The sequence below is a fragment of the Leptodactylus fuscus genome, chromosome 2 (assembly GCF_031893055.1).
Source record: "Leptodactylus fuscus isolate aLepFus1 chromosome 2, aLepFus1.hap2, whole genome shotgun sequence".
NCBI lineage: Eukaryota > Metazoa > Chordata > Amphibia > Anura > Leptodactylidae > Leptodactylus > Leptodactylus fuscus.
Genome location: NC_134266.1, coordinates 98,060,508 through 98,083,416, shown reverse-complemented (window position 1 = coordinate 98,083,416; position 22,909 = coordinate 98,060,508). Strand labels below are relative to the sequence as shown.

Here is a 22,909-nt window from a genome sequence, read left to right as displayed (position 1 = left end):
GGATCACAAGAACAGGGGTGCCTTCCACCCCATTTCAAGTGGGAGAGGTGGTTGGCTAGTGGTGTTAATCCATTCATTTCTATGGACTGCCAGAGATGGCTGAGCACTGTACTTCAGCTATCAGCTCCTTTACAGACTTCCCATATGCATTATGATTCCCTGAAACAGACGGCAAACAAACCCTAAATCTATAATGATTTTCTTTTCTATCTGTGCCCTGATTCTTATGAACATACATAAGGTAGAGGCAAGTTTTAGTTGACAGATAGATGGCAATATGACTATAGAATCTGAATACATAATTGTTCCTGGCTTTTCCTGGAATACCTCCTATTGGAAGATGATTAACAGAACAGTTTTGTTCTTTGACCAGGTGTGCCTTCACCTGCTGTGTTAATACGTATAGGAACAAGGGCCTTCTGAGAGTGTATATATTCTGTAGAGATCCTGGTTTTAGGATTTATTTTTGCTCGAGACAAGATGGATACACCCAGAAGAGGTAAGTAGCGACTCTTACATAATACTTCATTAATTCTCAACATGAATTTGGAACTGGTATGACTAAATATAAAAAAAATATACTCACCTACCCAGGGTCCTCAGTTTCAGCGCCACATCCCACATTTCCTCTTGTCCATGAAATGCAAGGGCTGTAGCAGGTCTGTCTGGTGCAATCACCTGTGGACCTCTAAGGAACTTTCCAGTTATTACACTCTCTGCCAGCAGATGTACCAGATGAGACTTTCCCCCTGCACTGCAGATAACCTGAGGGTATCCAGTGCATGACCTTGCCTGTACCCTCAACAGGAACCAGCTGATCATTCTTAACCTTTTAGCGTGCCCCTGGGATAACTCTGATGCCCTGATATTGATGATTGTTGGGCTTTGGACAAGTTCATAGTTGCTCCTTCCTTTTACTTCTTTCAATGCACTAACAACACCCTAATTGTTGCCCCCTGCGACTGTGAACATTAGTTAATGGGGCCATCTCTCCCCAGGTTCCCTACACATGGGTTTTCTTTTAATATTGAGATTATTTACCATTACCATTTTGGCAAGTATTAGACTTGCTTCTACCTATTTTCTTATCCAGTTGAAACTATTTCGCAGAGTGGGGGTTTACTATGACTTTTTCTCATATTAGTGTGTTTTATTTCAACACTGTTACAATGCTGGTGATCCAGATGTATCAGGATTAGGGTTGGGCCGATCTTTCAGGATTGTTTTTAAAATCCGATTTCCGATCATTTTCCATTCGAACCCGATCCCGATCTCAATTCCGATCCCAATGCAAGTCAATGGGATTTTTTTTTAATAAAAGAAGATCGGATTTTAAAATTGATCCTATTCACTAAACAGCATGGAGTCTAAAAATTGAACGCTTTAATTGTTAGACTCCATGCTGTGTAGTGATTAAAGAAAAATCCTCTGGCTACTTAATCCCCCCTGGTGTACACTTACCTGCACAGATCGCTGCCGCTGGTCTGGCCCCCGCTGCATCACTCACGTCTCCCCTCCCAGTACCCGCCCATACTCTCCTAAGCCACAAGCAATGAGGCGAGAAGAGGAGCGAGAACAGCGAGGAGCGGCAGCAATCTGTGCAGGTAAGTGTTAGCTACTAGAGATGTTAGCTAGTCTCCCATTAGAATGAATGGACACAGCCAGCGCGCAGGGCGTTAAGCGGCCGGACGCTGGCACAGGCTGTGTGCCGGTTGCATCCATTCATTCCTATGGGACCTAGCTAACATTGTTAGCTTTTCCCACAATGCTTGGCCGGTAGCAAAGCATTGTGGGAAATAACCTCTGACCTCGATCCCACCTAAAGAGATCGGGATTGGAATTCCGATCGCGATCGTGAGATTTACTCGATCGACAATCGGAATTCGATCTTTTCCAATCCCAATTGCTCAACCGTAATCAGGATCTCTTTATTTTCCCATGGTTTAGCGATTTCCCTACAATAGTGCTGGGTGGGATGCACATTTTACAGGTTTAATGCATTAAAGGTGTTGTTTGGGATAGCTATAAAACCCTACACTAATCTAAACACCCTCCCCCCACCTACTTTCTAAACTACATAATTAATCAAAATTGCATAGTTACCCATATCCCTGGGGCAGTCCTCCTCCTTCCTTAAGGTCGGCACGTGCATGTGCAACACAACCAGAGTCCTGGAGCCGAAACTACACCTCTATTGTGCAAGCTGCGAGCCTGAGCAATAGTGATGTATTGAAGGCTACGGCACAGTGTTGTGCTTTCCCCGCAGAAGGAAGACAGGAAGAAGACAAGTAAAGAATAATAGGGTGGGTGTGGCTTATTGAGTTGGGAGGGGCTAGCAGTGGGAGGAATAGCTAGGGAGACAGAGAAGGGGTGTTAGAGAGGAAGTGGGGGAGGAGTGAGAGGGAGACAGTGTAACAGCATACAGCTACCACAATGCATTGCAGCCAGAAGCTAATAAACTAAGCAAATGCAGAAGATGCTAGGTGCTCCGAAAGAAACCCAGAAATCACTCAAAACACTGATAAAGTTGTATGGGTGCACTTATTAACCCATTAATAGCACTAACAGACCTTTTTAAAAAGTATATATATATTTTTTGTCCAGAAAAACCCTTTAAGGACTACTCTACTGGCATTTTCTTTTCTGCAGCCTCTTATTTCCTGTGGGGTGTGTAATGCTTCCTTTCCCTCTGTTTTCTAACTAGTGTCTCTCTTCTCTATCTTTTTCTTCCTAGTCTCTTTCCCATCACTTTGTAGTAGGTTTAAGTGTGCCATGTCTCAACAATTATTTCTCTTAATTCATGGGACTGAACATCCCAGAGAAATGGTCCTCACGCCTGCACAGGTGGTCTTCCTCCAAGAGATGCCCCAATTTGTGCTGACATTCCTTTTCTCATTGTTACATGAGCATCGGTTGATTACACACTTGAAGATTCCTATTTCATGTTTTTTAGTACACCTACAGTTAAGACTGAACTATTTTTCTGGCTCATCTTCCTTTTCTTTTGCATGGTCTGGCTTGCTGGTGCTGAGGAAGGACTCTTTAGGGAACATGTGTGCTGTTTTTGTCCACTGGTCCATCTTGGCTAAATGCTGTCAACACCTTTTGGAATTTGTCAATGTTCATGTTGGTATGCTCATTATGTAAGCAGAGATTGTGTATGTTCATACTTCATGACCACTGTCTACATCTCACCCATCAAATCACTTCCACAATTACTGTAACCTGCCTCGCTAAAGAGGTTGTCCGGCCCCAAATCATATTTTCATACATATGACCTATCCCCTGGATTGATTTATAATTTTGTTAGTAAGGATTCATCATAACTCACTCATGGCATAGAAGTACAGTCAATGATTGATATCCTTCCCTATATAAGTGTGCCCACAGAGATACTTATCAGTCACTTAATATGACCACTCACTGGACTCCTAAACCCAGAACAAGTAGAAACTGAACTTAATAAAATGTTATACTGATTCTTTGCCAAAAAACAAAACAAAAACCTGTATAGCAATCTGTTGAGCTCCTCCTGCTTTACAATATGTTACCTGCAGACTGGACTGCATTTTCCTTGAGACAGTTTATGGCTAGATTAACATTGGTTTAATTTATTCCATTATTCTGATCTATAATAGGATGAGAAAAAAATGGATTAAAATCCAACAGACTGACATATACAAATTGACCGCATTCTGTCTGCATCCGTCATCATTCACTCAATTGTTGAAAACTAGACAGAAATTTTTTTCTGTTTTATTTTTTTATTTTGTAAATGGAAAATAAAGTGAATGAAGAAAGTTTCCCCTTTGTTAATTATAAAGTACAATATAATATGTGTAAGCAGGCGGATAAGGCAGCCACATGTATTTTAAGGGTGGCGGGCGTAAGCCCCTTGTCCAGGCCATCCTGCAAAAACTCCAGTATTAGAGACATAGGCGGATCTTTAAAGGCTCTCTGTTTGTCTGTACACCAGCCCTTGAAAATGTTGAAAAACCAAGGAATAAATACCCAAGCCTCTCTCGTCCACCAGAACTGATTCTAGGGTGGCCTTGCCTAGATACTCTAGGACCGATCTTTCCAAGCAAGCCTGCTTTGGAGCGGAAAAAAAGCAGGTTATGATAAATCTGTCGGGTGGAGGAGACTCAAAGTCTATCTGGTAACCATGTTAAACTAGCTGGAGGAGCTAGGGGTCCTGGATTGATTGAAGCCAGGCAGGAGAAAACAGACTTAGACGACCTCCGACTGCTGGAGAGCCCTCCAGAGGGGAAGTACAGACACCATCAGAAAGATGGCTTCTTGGGGTCCTCCTTGGAAAAAAGATGGCCCGATCCTCGGGCCTGAAATCCCGACCTCCGCTTGGGCTGGGGTCTGCGAGGAGCCTGGCATTGAAATCCTCTGCCTCGGGAAGGTCCAGGTCTTCCTCTGAACGACTGGGGGAGAGACTTCCCCTTCTTATCCGCCAGGCCTCCCATTATGTTGTCCAACTACTTCCCAAAGAGCCTCCCTGGCTCAAACGGGAGGCCACATAGATTATATTTAGACGCATTATCAACCCTCCATGGCTTCAGCCACAAGGGCCTCCTAGCGGCAGTAGATAAGGCCATTCCTTTGGCCGCCACCTTGACCTGGTATAGTGAGACTTCCGTGAGAAAATCCGCCGCTAAGGAGAGGGATGACAGGGAAGACAACAAGTCATCCCGAGGAACGCCTGAGTCAATGTCCCTCTGAAAGCCGGCTAAGCTTGACCGTAATGAGTTTACCACTTCACTGGAGGGTATGCCAATAGTGGCTTGGTAGGCCGCTGCTGAGTAGATCCATCTCAGGATACATTCTACACGTCTGTCCATGGCATCATGGAGGTTAGCCCCGTCCTCGGCAGGAACCACGGTACGCCGGGAAAGTTTCGCCACGGCTAAATCAACCTTAGGAGAAGGAACCCATCAGGTCTGTTGGCTGTCCTCGAGTGGAAACATGGTCTTAAATCTCTTAGATTGAAAAAAGGACCTATCAAGTCGCTTCCATTCAGCCTCCATGGCCTTGGCCAGGGCTGGATCCACTTGGAAGGCCCTGGACCTTCTATATGTGGAACTTGAGGCATCCCCATTATCAACATCACGCCCGCCTGGACGGATGGACTTAAGCAATTTAGACAATTTCTCCAACGGAAAGATTGGTTTGGGCACCAATGAATCCTCATCTGAGAGGGTATCAATCGCCATTTGAGACTCCTCTTTGGACGGATAGCTCTGAGACTGGGACTCCAGTCGGGGTTTCTTGGTCAGATGAGAGAGGGAGTTCTTCATCTCCCACATAGAGTCTTCTACAAATTCCTTTACCCAGGAGACAACGTCACGTAAGGACGGCTCTTCTTGTGGAGGACCACAGCACTGGCGACAACAGTTGTACTCATACCCATCCAGAAGAGGAATTTTGCATTCAGTAAAAGCGAAGTGTCTACGCTTTGAGGTACTTTTTCTCCTGGGGTGTTCGTCCTCTTTAGTAAAAGGAGAAGACATCTAGAAAAAAAGAGAAAGAGAAAAAATACTACCGTATATACTCTAGTATAAGCCAACCCGAATATAAGCCGAGGCTCCTAATTTTACCACAAAAAACTGGGAAAACTTATTGACTCAAGTATAAGCCTAGGGGAGAAATGCAGCAGCTACTGGAAAATTTCAAAAATTAAAATGGTCGGAGTTTTTGGGTGCAGTAGTTGCTGGGTGATGGGAATGGGGAGGGGGTGTTTTGGTTGTCTGTCTGCCCCTTCCCTGAGCTTGAGGACTGCTTTTTTACCCCCCCATTTGGAATTCAGCCTGGCTGAATATAGGGTATCTGCAGTGCTCCTATTAACCCCTTTCCGATGGAAGAGGAGCACTGCAGATAACCTATATTCAGTAGACTGGGCACTTTCAGACACATGGATACCTATTGTGTTTGTATTTCACAGTAACTTTCTACTTTTGTGTCTATGCTAGGGAAAGGAGTGATTTAGAACTTTTTTTTTTTTTTAAAAAAAGCTTCTCCCCCCCCCCCCCCCCCCCCCACTATTTTATGGGAGATTCTATACATTGATATTGCTGCTGGTCATAGACCTTGCCCCCTAAAAAAAAAATAATTTTTTTTTTTTTTTTTGCTGATTCGAGTATAAGCTGAGGGGGGCTTTTTCAGCACAAAAACTGTTGTGCTGCGGTTTGGACGTGGGTTAAATAAAGTTATAGGGTTTGGAAGGCAGTTTCTGTAGTGTATGGGTAGGATTTATTAAAATGCCATCCACTACATTTCTTCTGTATTTTACAGCAGGTTAGCCGCATGCGATTTTGAGGCAGGAGTATGCAAAGTGTGTCCCCAGCCTTAGTGCAGTACACTCAGTTATTTTTGTTAACATTCAGAAACCTTGCAGGTTAAATATACAGTACCTGTATCATTTCAGAGAACTGGATTACCATCTATGAGCAGCATACTTACAAAATAGTCTAACATTTGTCTAACATAAAATGGTATTTATAACCAACTCACATTTCCTTAGTGGAAAATAATAAAAGTTTAATGTCCTGTTACGAGATGGTGGCTGCAGGGCTCAGATGTATTCTTGTAATTGACACTACTAAATAAGACAAGGGTTTTTGTAACTCAGTGAGTTAAGATATATGACACCTGAGAAAGTTAGACAGGGACTTCACAAATAGGGAATCTCCACCTTATCAACATATAACTCATTCCCCTTTTTTAAGTCTGTATTTTATATATGTAAATATTCTAAGTTTCAAAGATAAAATTAAGGACAACCTCCCAGTGCATCTCAGCAAGTTTTTCACATTTGACTTTGCCCTGGCACTTCTGCATGTAAGGAGATTTTTTTTTATTTTTTATTCTTTATTTATAACTTCAATTTTTTACAATTTTACATTTGTACATGTACATTTGTACATTTGTACATGTAAAGAAAGGCTGAAAGTCAGATGAGTTATTAAATCCAACAGTTGAATATACAACACATTAATAAGCAGTTTCATTGCTAAGTACAACAAAGAGCGAAACAAACTATGCTTCTACGACCTAAATCAGAAAAGCAAAAAATATAATTCGTGAGAGTAAGATCCTGGAAGGGATGGGATCCACCGGGGGACCCAAAATGAGGGAAACAATAAGGATACGCATACATAACAAGAAAAAAAGGGGAGGGAGGTGGGCGGGGGGCTATAAGGCAGAGACCATTATCTTGAGAGCCCAAACTTCTTCTGGTATTGTTTGCCTTTGCTGAAAGAAATCCAGGGGAACCAAGTTTTGACATAAGTGTCATGACACCTATTAGTCCAGCTTATTATTTCCTCATATCTGCAGAGTTGATGGACTTTTTCTAACCATAGATTAATGGGGGGTATGTCTTGCTTAAGTCAAAAGAGGTATCAGGGTTTTTGCTGCTTTCAATAGGATCGTAGTAAGGTCACGTGCAGATGGGAAGAGTTGGTCTTGGGGTAAAGACAACAAGACCAGTTCTGGTGTCAGGTTTAGGGACAACCCAGTTTTGCGGTTATTCTGCTACTCAATCTGACTCCAGAAAGATTGTATCCCTTCTTCAGTTGTTCTAAAGTGTAAGTGCCATTTCACAGTTCTATTTACTTTTGTATTTCGTAAACATTTATGTATTTATACTTTGTTGAAGGGAGTCTGTCAGCACAAAATATGACATTAATCTAACCACAGTACCTTGTATGGCTTCTGGCACAGCTTGCAAGTTTGCCAGTGTTATTTCTGACTGCAGTTTTGTTACTGAGAAAATCAGTCTTTTATAAATATGTAAATTAAGTGAAGGGGGCTTTATTTACGTGTAATCTGGAGCTTGGGCTGCTGTCAGAATACCACTGAGGTCATCCCCCTACAGGATGAATGACCACCTTCTCTTCTCGTTCGAGTCTTTGTTCAGGTTCAGCAAAGCCTAGTAATGAAAGTACTCTGCATGCCTGTCTATGCCAGAGTCAACCTGGTAATGCCTCAACTGTTTTGAATTTGTCTCTTTTTGTACGCACTGATCCTTTTTGTATTACAGGGTCTGCTTTAATGTTAGTCCCTGTATGCTCTATGGATCCAATGCTTTTAAAAAGTGTGTTTTGCCATCTGATTGGTGGAGAGTAGTTAGTACTAAATGCAGTAGGTAGTGGCAGCATGTCCCTGGTATGCATAGGATGTGTCGGGGTGTGATTTATGCTCAATATGTAGCCTGAATGAAGGGTAAGTGCAAGATTGAGTGGAGTAAATCAACCCCTTACAATTGCACCCATGTCCTGTGCTAGGACAGTAGGCACATACAGTGGTGTAACTAGGAATGACGGGGTCCCGTGGTGAACTTTTGACATGGCACACAGTATTATGCCGCATAGTGGCCACTCCACACAGTATTATTCCCCATAGTCACTCATAAGTATAAGTGACACCGGTGACATGATGGCATCCCAATGGTAGAGAAGGGGGTACTTTACTTACTGAGAACTGAGTGCAGCGGATAAAGGGGGAGAGTGTAGAGAAAGAGAGAGAGGTAGTGAAGGAGTTAGTTGTTAGTAAGGGAGAGGTGAAGGGGAAGCAGAGAAAGAAAAAAGAGAGTCAGTCCTCTGCAGGACGGCTCATTACAAGGTATAGCCACCAAACAATGACATCACTGACTATCAGTAGCTGGAATATCCAAGGGCCAAACGACCCAGACTTCATAGACAGACTAAAAAATATCGACATCCAAATCCTCCTAGAGACATGGACTCGGGCAGAAGATAAATCCTTAACACCCATAGTCTCTACCCAGAAAAGCAAGACCACCAAACTGGGTCGCCATTCAGGAGGAATACTGATATGGTTCAAAGAGGAGCTTAAATAGCAAGTGAAAGCCATCAAACGCGGAGACAACCACATGTGGATAAAAATAAGCAGCTCCATTGTCAGCGGCCAGCCTGACATCTACATCTATGCAGCATACATCCCCCCCATCAGAGTCCCCCTACCACAACCCTGACATCTATGAGGTCCTAAAAGGGAAGCTGCTTAGTTCCAGTCCCGAGGCAGAGTGCTGATCTGCAGCGACTTAAACGCCAGGACGGGCACAGAGAAGGATTATCTGTCCTGTGATGGAAACTCGCACATCCTTGGAGGCGAGATCCACCACCTGGAATCTGCACAGACAAGAAGAAATAGCTGTGACAGAGCCGTCAACAAGAGCGGGAAACAGCTGCTGAACCTGTGCCGTAGTCTGGGACTGTATATAATGAACAGGCGTATCAGAGGGGACTCTCTAGGATGCTTCATACTAAACTCCCATATGGGAAACAGTGTGCCGGACTAGGACATCACAGATGCAGACCCAGCAGAAATAGATGCCTTCATAGTCACTCCTGAGACGCACCTGTCGGACCACAACCAGATCCTACTGTACATGAGATCCACTGACAAGCCACCCACACAGCAGCCCCACCAGACTGGTCTCTACAACCTACCACTATCCTTTAAATGAGTCAGACGCTGTGCCACCAAATACACCAATGCGGCCAACCGATCTGAAATCAAGGAACTGCTCACAAACTTCTATATGAGCTCCTACTAGTTAGACCAACAAGGGGTCACCCGGGCAGTGAAGGACTTCAACAACATCCTGTACACCATGGCAGAACTAGCAGGCCTGAAACAGACCAGACCCATGAGACCTATTAACAAACAGTCTCACAAATGGTTTGACAGCGACTGCAAATGCAGCCTCCAACCAAAAACGGAGACCCCAACAACAGGGAGACGAGGGATGCCGATGACAATCTATGCAGGTGATACAAAGGCACCCTCAGAGAGAAGAAACAGAGGCATCTCTCCCACATAATCCAGCAACTTGAGGACTCCCTCCAGGACATTTCATTCTGGGAGACCTGGCACCATATGGGCACAAAGCCCAAAAATACTCCCTCCACATCCAAAACGGCAGCATCTGGTTCAACTACTTCATAGACCTCTACAAAAACATGCCTGAAGAAGACCAAACCCTGGAACAGCAACAGATAACCACAAAACTGAGGGACATGGAGGAGGCCATCAAGGACTTCCAGAACCCTCTGGACTCACCAATCACAACAAAAGATATACAGGAAAAAAATCACCCTGCTAAAAGGCAAAAAGGACAGTGGTCCTGATGACATCCTGCCAGAAATGATTAAATACAGCTACCCAGGCTTACATGCTGCACTGGCAAAACTAGTCACCCTTGTCCTCAGCACCGGACACTTCCCTCAACATTGGAACAAAGGCCTTATAACCCCCATCTACAAGAACAGGGACCAATATGATCCTGATAATTACAGAGGGATCTGCATTGGCAGCAAGATGGTTAAACTGTTCAACAGCATCATCAATAACAGAATACTCACCTTTCTTCACACAGCACGAGGTCCTCAGCAAGAGCCAAGCCGGGTTCATGTGAAACCACCGTACCATGGACCGTATCTACACCCTGCACAGCCATATCAAGACCCACGTCCAAAACACCAGTAGTGGCCAAATATTCACCTGTTTCGTGGACTTTAAGAAGGCATTTAACTCTGTGTGGCACCCGGGCCTGCTCCTGAAACTAGTGGAGTGTGGAATAGGAGGGAGAAATGCAGCATGAAGGTGAAGGTTGTTCTTCAACATCTACATCAATGAACTGGCTGCAACCCTGGAGGCCTCCCCAACACCAGGCCGTACCCTGCATAATTGCAACGTGAAGTTCCTGCTATACGCTGACGACCTCCTGCTTCTGTCACCCATTCTCCATCTCCCACTTCACATTAAATGACTCCACACTGGAGAAAACCAACATTTACACCTACTTGGGAGGTGTTCAACCAATCAGGCAGCTTCAAAGCAGCAATAGAAACCCTGAAAGGAAAAGCTGGCAGGACCTTCTACGCCATCGGAAGGCAGCTGTACCACCTCAAACTACCAGTGAGGGTCTGGCTGAAGATATTTGATGCAGTCATCGCCCCGATTCTTCTCTATGATAGTGAGGTTTAGGGCCTGGCCACCTACTTAGACCAGTTAAAGTGTGATTCCAGCCCAACAGAGACATTCCATCTGGAGGTCTGCAAGTACCTCCTCCATGTCAAACGCAGCACCTCCAACATGGTATGCCGGGCAGACCTGGGAAGGCTTCCTCTATGACTCACCACGCAGAAGAGCTATCATTCTGGGCACACATACAGGGCAGCAGCCCTGGTTCTTACCACCACCAAGCCTGGTTAAGCCACAGAGCAAACCTGGTGCCCTGCAACCAAGTGTCAACCACCTGCCCAGCCAAAATCCCCAACATGCACTGAACAAGGCTCAAATAAAGGGGGTCATAGAGAGCGGCAAAGAGCGGTACATTGAGGAATAGAAAAGCGCAATAAATAACTCCAAGAAATTCACCGTGGCCATATACCTGAAGAAGATACCCCACCCTAAACAGACCCTGAACCTGTACAGACTGAGCACCCACAGCCTGGAGATGTGGCGGTACAGGCAGACGTAAAAGCCACAGGAGAGAAGACTGTGCCAGTACTGTGCCCAGGGGGCCCTGGAAGATGAGGCCCACTTCCTGCTACAATGCACCAAATACTCTCTGCCCACATCCCTGATTTCACCTCTGCAGATGAGAAGAGGAAATTCTACATCCTACTGGGGGAAGAGGAGTCACCCTGTTGAGATCGCTGCCCAATATGTGTCCACATGCCACCAACTGAGGAGAAGATGAGACCCCATGGACTGTTATACGCAAATACTGCCCCTTCTAATCACCCATCCACCTTTGTACATCCCAACCCACCCCCCACCATACCCACCACTCTCTTTGCTTTGGCAATTCCAAATGTCTATTCGGACGAGCCAATAAAGCTTTTTTGATTTGAGTCTAGGGAGGCAAGGGAGGAGGGGTGGGTTTCAGGAATTCTTCCAAGGAGACCAAATCTTGAGGAAGTAATCATGCGATCTGTTTTTCCAACTCAAAAGCTCTTCAAACCATGATATTTTGTTGACTTTGCCAATCCAGCAAGACTTTGTCAGGAGTTCGGCTTGTAGCCATTTAGTTGGAATGAGACAGTTCGCAGCAGAAAGCAAGATTGAGGAGAGTCAAGATGGACGATATTGGGTCAAGGAGAGATACAGCAGCACCATCAAGGGTGGGATTTCAAAATGAGGCTGGGAGAGTTGTCTAATCGTAGCTTGTACCTCTTGTCAAAATGGTCTAACGTTGGGGTAATACCACCAGATATGTAAGGACGTGCCACAGCGACTCCGACATCTCCAGCAGAGAGCAGAAGACGATAAGTTAATTCTGTAGAGGCAGTCAGGGGTGTGATACCACCTAGTAAGCAGTTTGTAATGAGTCTCTGGGAGTCAAACACACTTAGAGAAGCCATTTGAATCTCTCAAAAGCTGTTTAACTTGTTCTTCGGAATGCTTAAAGAGGTTGTCCCATCTCAAGGATCCTATCTACACTCACCGGCCACTTTATTAGGTACACCTGTCCAACTGCTCGTTAACACTTAATTTCTAATCAGCCAATCACATGGCGGCAACTCAGTGCATTTAGGCCTGTAGACATGGTCAAGACAATCTCCTGCAGTTCAAACCGAGCATCAGTATGGGGAAGAAAGGTGATTTGAGTGCCTCTGAACGTGGCATGGTTGTTGGTGCCAGAAGGGCTGGTCTGAGTATTTCAGAAACTGCTGATCTACTGGGATTTTCACGCACAACCATCTCTAGGTTTTACAGAGAATGGTCCGAAAAAGAAAAAACATCCAGTGAGCGGCAGTTCTGTGGGCGGAAATGCGTTGTTGATGCCAGAGGTTAGAGGAGAATGGCCAGACTGGTTCGAGCTGATAGAAAGGCAACAGTGACTCAAATAGCCACCCGTTACAACCAAGGTAGCCAGAAGAGCATCTCTGAACGCACAGTACGTCGAACTTTGAGGCAGATGGGCTACAGCAGCAGAAGACCACACCGGGTGCCACTCCTTTCAGCTAAGAACAGGAAACTGAGGCTACAATTTGCACAAGCTCATCGAAATTGGACAATTGAAGATTGGAAAAACGTTGCCTGGTCTGATGAGTCTCGATTTCTGCTGCGACATTCGGATGGTAGGGTCAGAATTTGGCGTCAACAACATGAAAGCATGGATCCATCCTGCCTTGTATCAACGGTTCAGGCTGGTGGTGGTGGTGTCATGGTGTGGGGAATATTTTCTTGGCACTCTTTGGGCCCCTTGGTACCAATTGAGCATCGTTGCAACGCCAAAGCCTACCTGAGTATTGTTGCTGACCATGTCCATCCCTTTATGACCACAATGTACCCAACATCTGATGGCTACTTTCAGCAGGATAATGCGCCATGTCATAAAGCTGGAATCATCTCAGACTGGTTTCTTGAACATGACAATGAGTTCACTGTACTCCAATGACCTCCACAGTCACCAGATCTCAATCCAATAGAGCATCTTTGGGATGTGGTGGAACGGGAGATTCGCATCATGGATGTGCAGCCGACAAATCTGCGGCAACTGTGTGATGCCATCATGTCAATATGGACCAAAATCTCTGAGGAATGCTTCCAGCACCTTGTTGAATCTATGCCACGAAGAATTGAGGCAGTTCTGAAGGCAAAAGGGGGTCCAACCCGTTACTAGCATGGTGTACCTAATAAAGTGGCCGGTGAGTGTATACTGCTAGTTTATGTGGATTTTTTCCTAAATACACTGCTTCAGCAAAACTGCTTTGTTTGGCCGCTATCTGAGATTATTCACTTCATTGTTTACACTGTGTTTCCATAACCATGGACCTGGGGATTGTCTTATCTCTCCGCCCAGGACAAGTGACGTAGCTCCCTGCTCTCAGGAGGGAGAAGCTGAGTTCTCAGCGCTTGTATTTCTGAGCTCTTTATCTCTCTACCCAGGACAAGTGTCGTAACTCCCTGCTCTCAGGGAGGGGAGGTGGAACTGAGTGCTTAGAACAGCTTGTATTTCTGAGCTGTTATCTCCGGCTCTTCCAGTTATCAGTTGGCTAATTGAATTTTGCTGTTAAGGGCTGAGACAGGGAGTCCATTAAACATAGACCTAAAAGTGAGTATATTGCAAACTGACTCTTCGTCCTGTAGCATGTAAATTTGGGATTATAATCACCTAACAAATCCAGCTCTGCTACATCAGCTTCATATTGTGCATCTTCCAGTGATACTGTGCTAATTTATTTACAACCATCCCTCATTACTGACTGCAAACATGTACTGCTATGAAGAGAGATAGCAGAGCTGTCTTTGTCCGCCCACCAATTTACCGAGAAAACTAGGAAGTGAACAGAGCACAAAGCCTGCAAGGTGGTGAACAAGCGAGTTGGGAATACCCATTTAATATTCAGTTCGAGCTCCCCGGAGGTTGAACTACTGCTGTGACTGTATTTGCACCACACCTGTCTTCTGCCCTTGTTTGTCTCTGCTCCTCTAATGGTTAATCTGGCCTTGCCCTGTGATTGACAGCTGCCTTCCTGTCAACTCCATGGGCGGGTTCTTCCTCCCTATTTAGCCTTGGTTCCCATTCACACCAATGCTTGCTATTGCTTTGCATACTTGCTCTTTACTGTCTCTATTTTTGCTTGCATTCTAATTCTTGACCTTTGGCTTTCCCTACTGACTATTCTTTTGGACTTTGATTTGGCACTGCATTGCTCGACTGTTACCGAACCCTGGCTAGCTGACCTCCCATTGTTGTTGTTTGTCTTGTCTACGTTTTGTGTCTCACCTATACAGATAGGGACTATCTTCGTGGTTGCCGCCTATTACGTAGGATAGGGCCTGGAAATAGGAAGGGAAAGTTGGGGGCTTCAGCTTAGGGCTCACTGTCTGTTGTGTCCCGTCCCAGGATTCAAACAGTTACTGGGGAATTGCTGTCCAAGCAATTCCCTTACAATACCAATCCATTATAATCCTGGTCATATTTGTTTTATGGAAGATGGAAGAGGAAGATGAGAGTCGTATTGGGTAACAGGTTCTCAAGCTTGGGGAAATCCATGCCGCTGTTTTTTGGTGATATCAAACAGATGATGGGGCAGAAGACGCTGCCAAAGGCCAGGGTAAGCCTTATTAGGTTTCCCCAGTAGGTCTGGTAGGAGTCCAATAGGCATCATTGGAACATGAAGTCATATTGTCAGTGTTCAGGAAGTGCTGCTACTGCTTTAAACAGCTAATTGGTGGGCTTTTTTTTTTTTTTTTTACACTGTTTTCTGTATAGTGACTGCTCAGAAGTGTTAAGTCCTGGTTGACAAACCCCTCGTAGCAACAAAATCAAATGCCAGAAACGCATCACGGTATTTTACGCAGCGTTTTTCAAAGAACGTCCGCAGAGTTTTACTCTAAAGTCTTTGTGTCTCTATTAGACCTATACGGAAACCACCAGTGTTCCGTAGGTATAATTGACATACTGCGATTTACATAAACACAACGGTTTTTAAATCGCAGCATTTCTGCAATATCCCACATAAAATGACACCATTCCCAGCTCCACACTTGTAAATATGAAAACATTACAGGTGTCAGTACATGGTGATACAATTTTTTTTTTTGTATTCAGCAAAGATTTCAGGTATCAAAACATTACAAACACTATATAATTTTTTTTTTTTTATCAACGTGATAGTACTGACCCACAAAATACAGATAACATGTCATTTTTACCACACCATGAATGCTGAAAAAATTTAACCCAAGTGAAATTGGCGCAAATGTAGTTTTCTTTTTCCAATTCCACCTCATTTTGAATTTTTTTCACTATTTACTTTCGCTACATGGGGCCCTGACCTTACATACACCAATTATCCTGTTGTCCAGCTTCAATTGCATGACTAAAAAAGGGTGCCTGTACCTCAAGTCTACTTACATAAAAAAAAGGTTTTCATCCAGTCTGACCAATAAGTGTATATTCACACACAGCAGATTTCTTGCAGAAATATGATTGAATATCAGCTCTATTCAAATGAATGGGGAAGTCACAGACATTTCTCCCACATGCGAATTCAATAGGTTATAAAGTTGTGTTGACATTGTATTATTAGGCTAAGGTCCCACATTGCAGAAACACAGCATTGTTTGTTTCAGAGTTTGTTTTTTGAGATAGAGCCAGGAGTGGATTGAGCAAAATGTAGAAGTATAAGAGCTTCTTATAGATTTCTCATTCCTTTTGTAGTCATTCTTGGTTTTGGCTCAAAAAAACATAGCAAAATCTGCAACATCTGTATTTCAGTACCGTGGGGCCTCAGCCTTAAAGGGGTTGTCCCATCACAAGGATCCTATCTGTTTGTTAATGTGGATTTAAGACTTTTCCTAAATACATTGCTTCACCAAAACTGCTTTGTTTGTCCACTATCTTACTTTATTCAATTCTTTGTGGCCACAGCCCTGACTTAGCTGCTCATGACTCAAGTGATGTATCTGCTGCTCTCAGGAGGAGGGGCTAAGTCCAGGGAGCGAGCCTGTGTATCTAGCTATTCCTGTGTCTACATCACGTGACCTAGCTCTCTGCTATCAGTGTTGGGGTAAGAGTATGTTGCAGGGTTCCAAATTAAATAATTAATTAACAGGCCTAGATGGACTGCAGCCATCTTCTTTAAGCCTGGAGAACTGATTAAGACACAAGATGGTAGTGTATCAAAAGAGTTCTGATTTATTGTTATAGCAAGGTAGTTTAAATACAATACAGACAAAAGCAGATTGGACTATTCTAATGACATAAGCTGTGGCACATGACTATTGGATAAGGTCTGCATCTCATTATTACACTCCAACCTGGGATGACCTTTCTCATGACATAAAGAAGAATTAAAAATATTTATGTGTAAACCAACATCTTACACTAATTCTAGATGTATATCACAGCAAGAGAGATAATGATCACATGCTGGTCCGACGGTCAACAGGTTATTCTACACACACCCTCAAAGATGAGACCCTTACTTGAGAGATAAGGAGTTATAACCCAACCATCAACATTCCACACGCCTTATCCCCTAAAGGGGTCTCTTAGACTCTAAACAGACATCCTTATGAAGCTTATATAAGAAAAAGGTTACAAGATGGCTGACAGAATACAAGATGGAAGATGTGATCCTAACATCAGATAGGGGAGAGGAGCTGCTTTAATTTCTTCTGTTCTCCCAGTTATCAGGCTAGCTAATTCAATTATGTTCATTATGGCAGAGACAGGCAGTCTCTGTATGTAACACAGAATGGAGTTGCTGCTGCCTGTACTTCATAGTCCAATATGGGTGGGCGGAGTTACATGGGAATTTGAGGGCGGAGATAAATAGCAGGTTGCATGTGAAACCCCGCCCACCAAATGATGCAAGAAACCAGGAAGAAAGAAGATTTTACAGCAGTAAAGACTGATGAGTATGTGAGGTGGGAATACCCCTTTAATGTTCACAGTATGCACCAGGAAACCTCCCTAGTGTATATGATAAGTGTATTAATACCCATACAAAGTTTCCTCTTTGCCTTTGTTGGGTTTGTATGCAGTGGAAAACTTATTTATTTTATTTTTTTGTATACAAAAGCACAGCAGACTGTTTCTTTCAATATAGAGGATCACTGCAAAAAATGTATACTGCATGGTCACATTGGAGTCTTGGCTGTTCAGTAAAGTAGTGGAACTAGCTAAATCTAGTAGCCAGTCTATCCAACTGTAGCTTAGAAAGGGGAATAAGAGGGAGATAACAAAACGAGAGAAGATGGCACGAGTAGTGCTGGGAATCTGATGGATTAGTTCTTTCACTTAGGTCATAACATTGAGATTTAAAATATTGCCACATGAATGTCATAAACACCCATGTAATGGCCGTTTTTTTTTAACAGCCGTCACTCGGCTCCATCAATATGCATTATGTGATTGGGGGCTCTTCACATGAACGATATTTTGACTGTTGTAATAGACCATCAAAATATAACTCTCAAGATCTACTTATGTCACTTTTCACAGATCCCATCATACAATGCAATCTATGAGGGATCTGTGAAAACGGGCACCCCTAGGTTGCAAAATGGCTGTGAAATATTGATGTTTTTTATGGCCTTTTCATGGTCATGGGAATGTAGACTAAGGCTGAGTTCACACCAGCGCTTAAACTCCATTTTGGGGTTCCATCCCCAAACCTGTTTAAAAAATGCAGAGAGAAATGCAGCGCTTTATTCTCCGCATTTTTCACCCTCTTCAAGCGGAAACCAAGTGGACCCATTGTAGTCTATAGTTTCCACAGGTAACAGCTTTTTTTAAAGTAGATTTGGTTTCCTAGGGTTTGGGGATCCCCAAACAGAAATCTGAATACAGGTGTGAATTTAGTGCAAGACTGGTTGCAGACGACCGTGTGCATTTTGCGGTCCGCAAACTAGCAATAAATGTTCCTTTTTTGCGGACTGTGCCATCAGTGTGCCTTCAGTGTTTCTTCAGCATCAGTGCCATATGTCCACAAAAACGGACAGTGTGTCATCACTGTGTGATCTTAGTTTGCTGATCCACAAAAAAAACATGCGGAAAAAACGCAACATGTTTCTGCCGCAGATTTTTCCACATTGCTTTTTGACTGTGGCTCGCTACACGGGGCCTTAGCTGTATATTCCTTCAAGTTACATCTGTGCTTATACTCCTTTTTTTCTGTTACGTTGGGTTCACACCAGCTTTTGTACTGCTTTCGGGAATTCCTTTCACTTTTGGGCGAAAACCGAGCGGAAACCTCACGGACCCCATTATGGCCTATGAGGTCCGCGAGTTTCCTAAGGGAGCCACTTTTTTATGTGAATTAGGTTATCGTTTGGGGATCCCGAAGCGGATGTCAAACTAGCTTTATTCTGGTTTTTTTTTTTTTTTTTTGGGGGGGGGTTGTCTTAAATGAATGGGCCAAATCAGCAGGGAACCTGGAGTTGCAGAATCTGCGGCTGAGAATCCGTGGCAAGATCAAGCAGGATGCTGAAAATAATGGGAGGCAGGTTAGGGGGTGCATTCTGCCCCCAAACCCACAGCAAATCTACCCTTAGTGAAGCTAAAGGACACCACCTTCCCCCTTTGTTTATGATGTGCAGGACAATGAAAGCAGGAATACTGTTTTTGTACAATGATGTATTTAAAGAATTCAAATGAAATATTTACATCTATGATATATATATATATATATCACTTTATTAGGTACACCATGCTAGTAACGGGTTGGACCCCCTTTTGCCTTCAGAACTGCCTCAATTCTTCATGGCATAGATTCAACAAGGTGCTGGAAGCATTCCTCAGAGATTTTGGTCCATATTGACATGATGGCATCACACAGTTGCCGCAGATTTGTCGGCTGCACATCCATGATGCGAATCTCCCGTTCCACCACATCCCAAAGATGCTCTATTGGATTGAGATCTGGTGACTGTGGAGGCCATTGGAGTACAGTGAACTCATTGTCATGTTCAAGAAACCAGTCTGAGATGATTCCAGCTTTATGACATGGCGCATTATCCTGCTGAAAGTAGCCATCAGATGTTGGGTATATTGTGGTCATAAAGGGATGGACATGGTCAGCAACAATACTCAGGTAGGCTTTGGCGTTGCAACGATGCTCAATTGGTACCAAGGGGCCCAAAGAGTGCCAAGAAAATATTCCCCACACCATGACACCACCACTACCAGCCTGAACTGTTGATACAAGGCAGGATGATCCATGCTTTCATGTTGTTGACGCCAAATTCTGACCCTACCATCCGAATGTCGCAGCAGAAATCGAGACTCATCAGACCAGGCAACGTTTTCCCAATCTTCAATTGTCCAATTTCGATGAGCTTGTGCAAATTGTAGCCTCAGTTTCCTGTTCTTAGCTGAAAGGAGTGGCACCCGGTGTGGTCTTCTGCTGCTGTAGCCCATCTGCCTCAAAGTTCGACGTACTGTGCGTTCAGAGATGCTCTTCTGGCTACCTTGGTTGTAACGGGTGGCTATTTGAGTCACTGTTGCCTTTCTATCAGCTCGAACCAGTCTGGCCATTCTCCTCTGACCTCTGGCATCAACAACGCATTTCCGCCCACAGAACTGCCGCTCACTGGATGTTTTTTCTTTTTCGGACCATTCTCTGTAAACCCTAGAGATGGTTGTGCGTGAAAATCCCAGTAGATCAGCAGTTTCTGAAATACTCAGACCAGCCCTTCTGGCACCAACAACCATGCCACGTTCAAAGGCACTCAAATCACCTTTCTTCCCCATACTGATGCTCGGTTTGAACTGCAGGAGATTGTCTTGACCATGTCTACATGCCTAAATGCACTGAGTTGCCGCCATGTGATTGGCTGATTAGAAATTAAGTGTTAACGAGCAGGTGGCCGGTGAGTGTATATATATATATATATATATATATACACATACACACATTATATAACTTATATGGCCTGCAAGACTAATGAGAGCTAATAACACACAATCTGTGAGCGCTGAAGTGTTATGAGGCAGTAGTGGCTATTTCTTTGCCATACATGATACATACGAGCACAGGGAGGTCAGCACTTGATCAGCCTGTTGTGGATTGTGTTATGTAATCTTATCTAGGGTGGAATATATAGCCATTTTGATGTTATAATATAAAGTATATGAGCAGTAAAAGAACAGGTCTCTCACAAGAAAGCAGCCATTTTACAAGACTGCACTGGGAAACATGACTTGATATGTCTCTGCTGCAGAGCCGGTGACGTTGTGACACTGCTCGGAGCCTTCCTGCTGGCTACACACATTATGCACGACATGCTGAGCATTATGTATCTTTCCCTGTCTGGATCCCCTCACACTGTTGCTTGCACAGAAGGAGGAGTCTGCAGTACCAATAGTTCCCAATCATACATCCATTACTATCTATGCACAGCATGCACTGCTTGGGTACACTGACAAGATTTGCCACACGGTCACGATCACACTCATAGATTCACAGACAAACCAACAACCAGTCCATTCACAGCTGGATCCTGGGCACGAATTGCCAGTCACCATGTCGGCAAACAAATCTCCTTTCAAAAAGAGAGCCAGTTTACAAGCTCCAAGCCCAGCAGGTGAGTGAGGACAGGAGGGGTCGTGCCCTTGGCTAGGGGCCACCATTGGCACGTAGCAATGCTCAGTATTGTACTCACTACGTATGCTTTCCTGGCACAAACATGACCCGTGTTTCGTGCGTGTCACATATCACCTGGGTGAGAAAAAGATGTTGCGGCCATCAAATTATTCTGTAGTAAAAAGGAAAGCCCGGAGCCCAGAGCTGTGCTACAGGGGGTAGAGCATGGGGGACATCTCCTCACTGTGAGGGTAAAGCGCGGGCATCTCCTCACTGTGGGGGTAAAGCGTGGGCATCTCCTCACTATGGCATTTCAGTGTGGGGGTAGAGCATGGGGGGCATCTCTTCACTGTGAGGGTAGAACATGAGGCGGCATCTCCTCCCTTGGGGAGGGGGGGGGGGGTAAAGCGTGGGCATCTCCTCACTATGGCATCTCAGTGTGGGGGTAGAGCATGGGGGGCATCTCCTCACTATGGCATCTCTTCACTGTGAGGGTAGAGCATGAGGCGGGCATCTCCTCACTGTGGGAGTAGGGCATGGGGGACATCTCCTCACCAATGCTTCAGCTGTAGCTGCTGCTTCCACTCACTCTATAGCTGTATATACTGTAGTTGTATATGAGTACATTGGGAAGTAAAATGCTGCTGTCAGTGATCACACTCACGGACCTCACCTGCTTAACCATCCCATTACAAAACAATGGCTGTAAAGCTGCTTTCACATTGCGCAGTTTTTGTATTGTTTTGATCTACCATAAAACAATGATGTGAAAAACTAATAGTATGTGGGACGCAGATAGGACAAGACAGAAATTCCATCTTTTTTTATGTAGATTGTGAGCCCCATGTAGGCATCACAATGTACATTTTTCCCATCAGTATGTCTTTGGAGTATGGGATGGAAATCCACGCAAACATGGGAAAAACATATAAACACCTTGCAGTGCTAATCTGAGCCACCGTGTGGCCCCAGAAATTCCATCTTGATTTTACAGATTGGTGGGCCGGGTAAAAGGTTTTATAGCTGAGTCCCACCATCACCACCACTTAGACTCACCTGACCTGCACAAATTCTAATGCTCCCTCATTGGCCCCAACATATTATAATGCCTCTTAGTGGCTCTCATACAGTATAATGCCCCTGCAGTGGCATCACACATTAACCTGCTCCTCCATTGGCTCCTCAGACATTATTATAGTATATATATATATAGTCTCCCCTTGCAGTTGCGCTCACAGTATAATGTCTGCCCTCCAGTTGCCCCCACAGTTTCATGTCTCGCTCTTGGTTTCCCACATTACTTTATCTCCCCTTCAGTTGTCCCTACAGTATATATCAAACAAAGACCTAATCATGCTGCTAGAGCCCCACATATGCCTGAATAGCCTTTAAAAAGGCTATTCAGGCACCATAAATGTTATATTAAACTACCCCCCAGTTTTAAAATAATAACCTAAAAAAGAATGTGCTCTACTTACCGAACGTGCACGCTGGGCGGGCATTCAGGGTGTGTCTTCATCTTCATCCACGCCTCTTCTTCCTCCGATGTCCTCGGGTCCTGTCCTCCTCCGGCGATCGCGAACGGACGTTGATAAAAAAAAAAAAAAGCCTGGGTGCATGCGCAGTAGCCGTAGTAGAAGCCGCATGCTACTGCGCATGCTCCCAGGCTATTTTTTTATATCAGTGTCTGTTTGCGAGCGCCGGAGGAGGACGGGACCGGAGGACATCGGAGGAAGAAGAGGCGTGGACGAAGATGAAGACACACCCTGAATGCCCACCCAGCGTGCACGATGCGTAAGTAGATCAGATTCTTTTTTAGGTTA

General features: G+C 44.4%; 1 protein-coding gene across 2 annotated transcripts in view; it reads left to right on the top strand.

Annotated features, from left to right (window-relative positions):
- Positions 1 to 426: 426 nt before the first annotated feature.
- AMPD2 (adenosine monophosphate deaminase 2) overlaps positions 427 to 22,909 on the top strand; it is an 89,176-nt gene continuing 66,693 nt past the window's right edge. Inside the window, exon 1 of one of the 2 annotated variants that reach the window (XM_075264271.1) lies at positions 427 to 499. In XM_075264271.1, the coding sequence (XP_075120372.1) occupies positions 481 to 499 (19 nt within the window). In that variant the 5' untranslated portion in view covers positions 427 to 480. Of the gene's footprint in view, positions 500 to 20,821; positions 21,088 to 22,909 lie in introns of those variants that run through there. The other variant, XM_075264270.1, reaches the window with a different exon arrangement.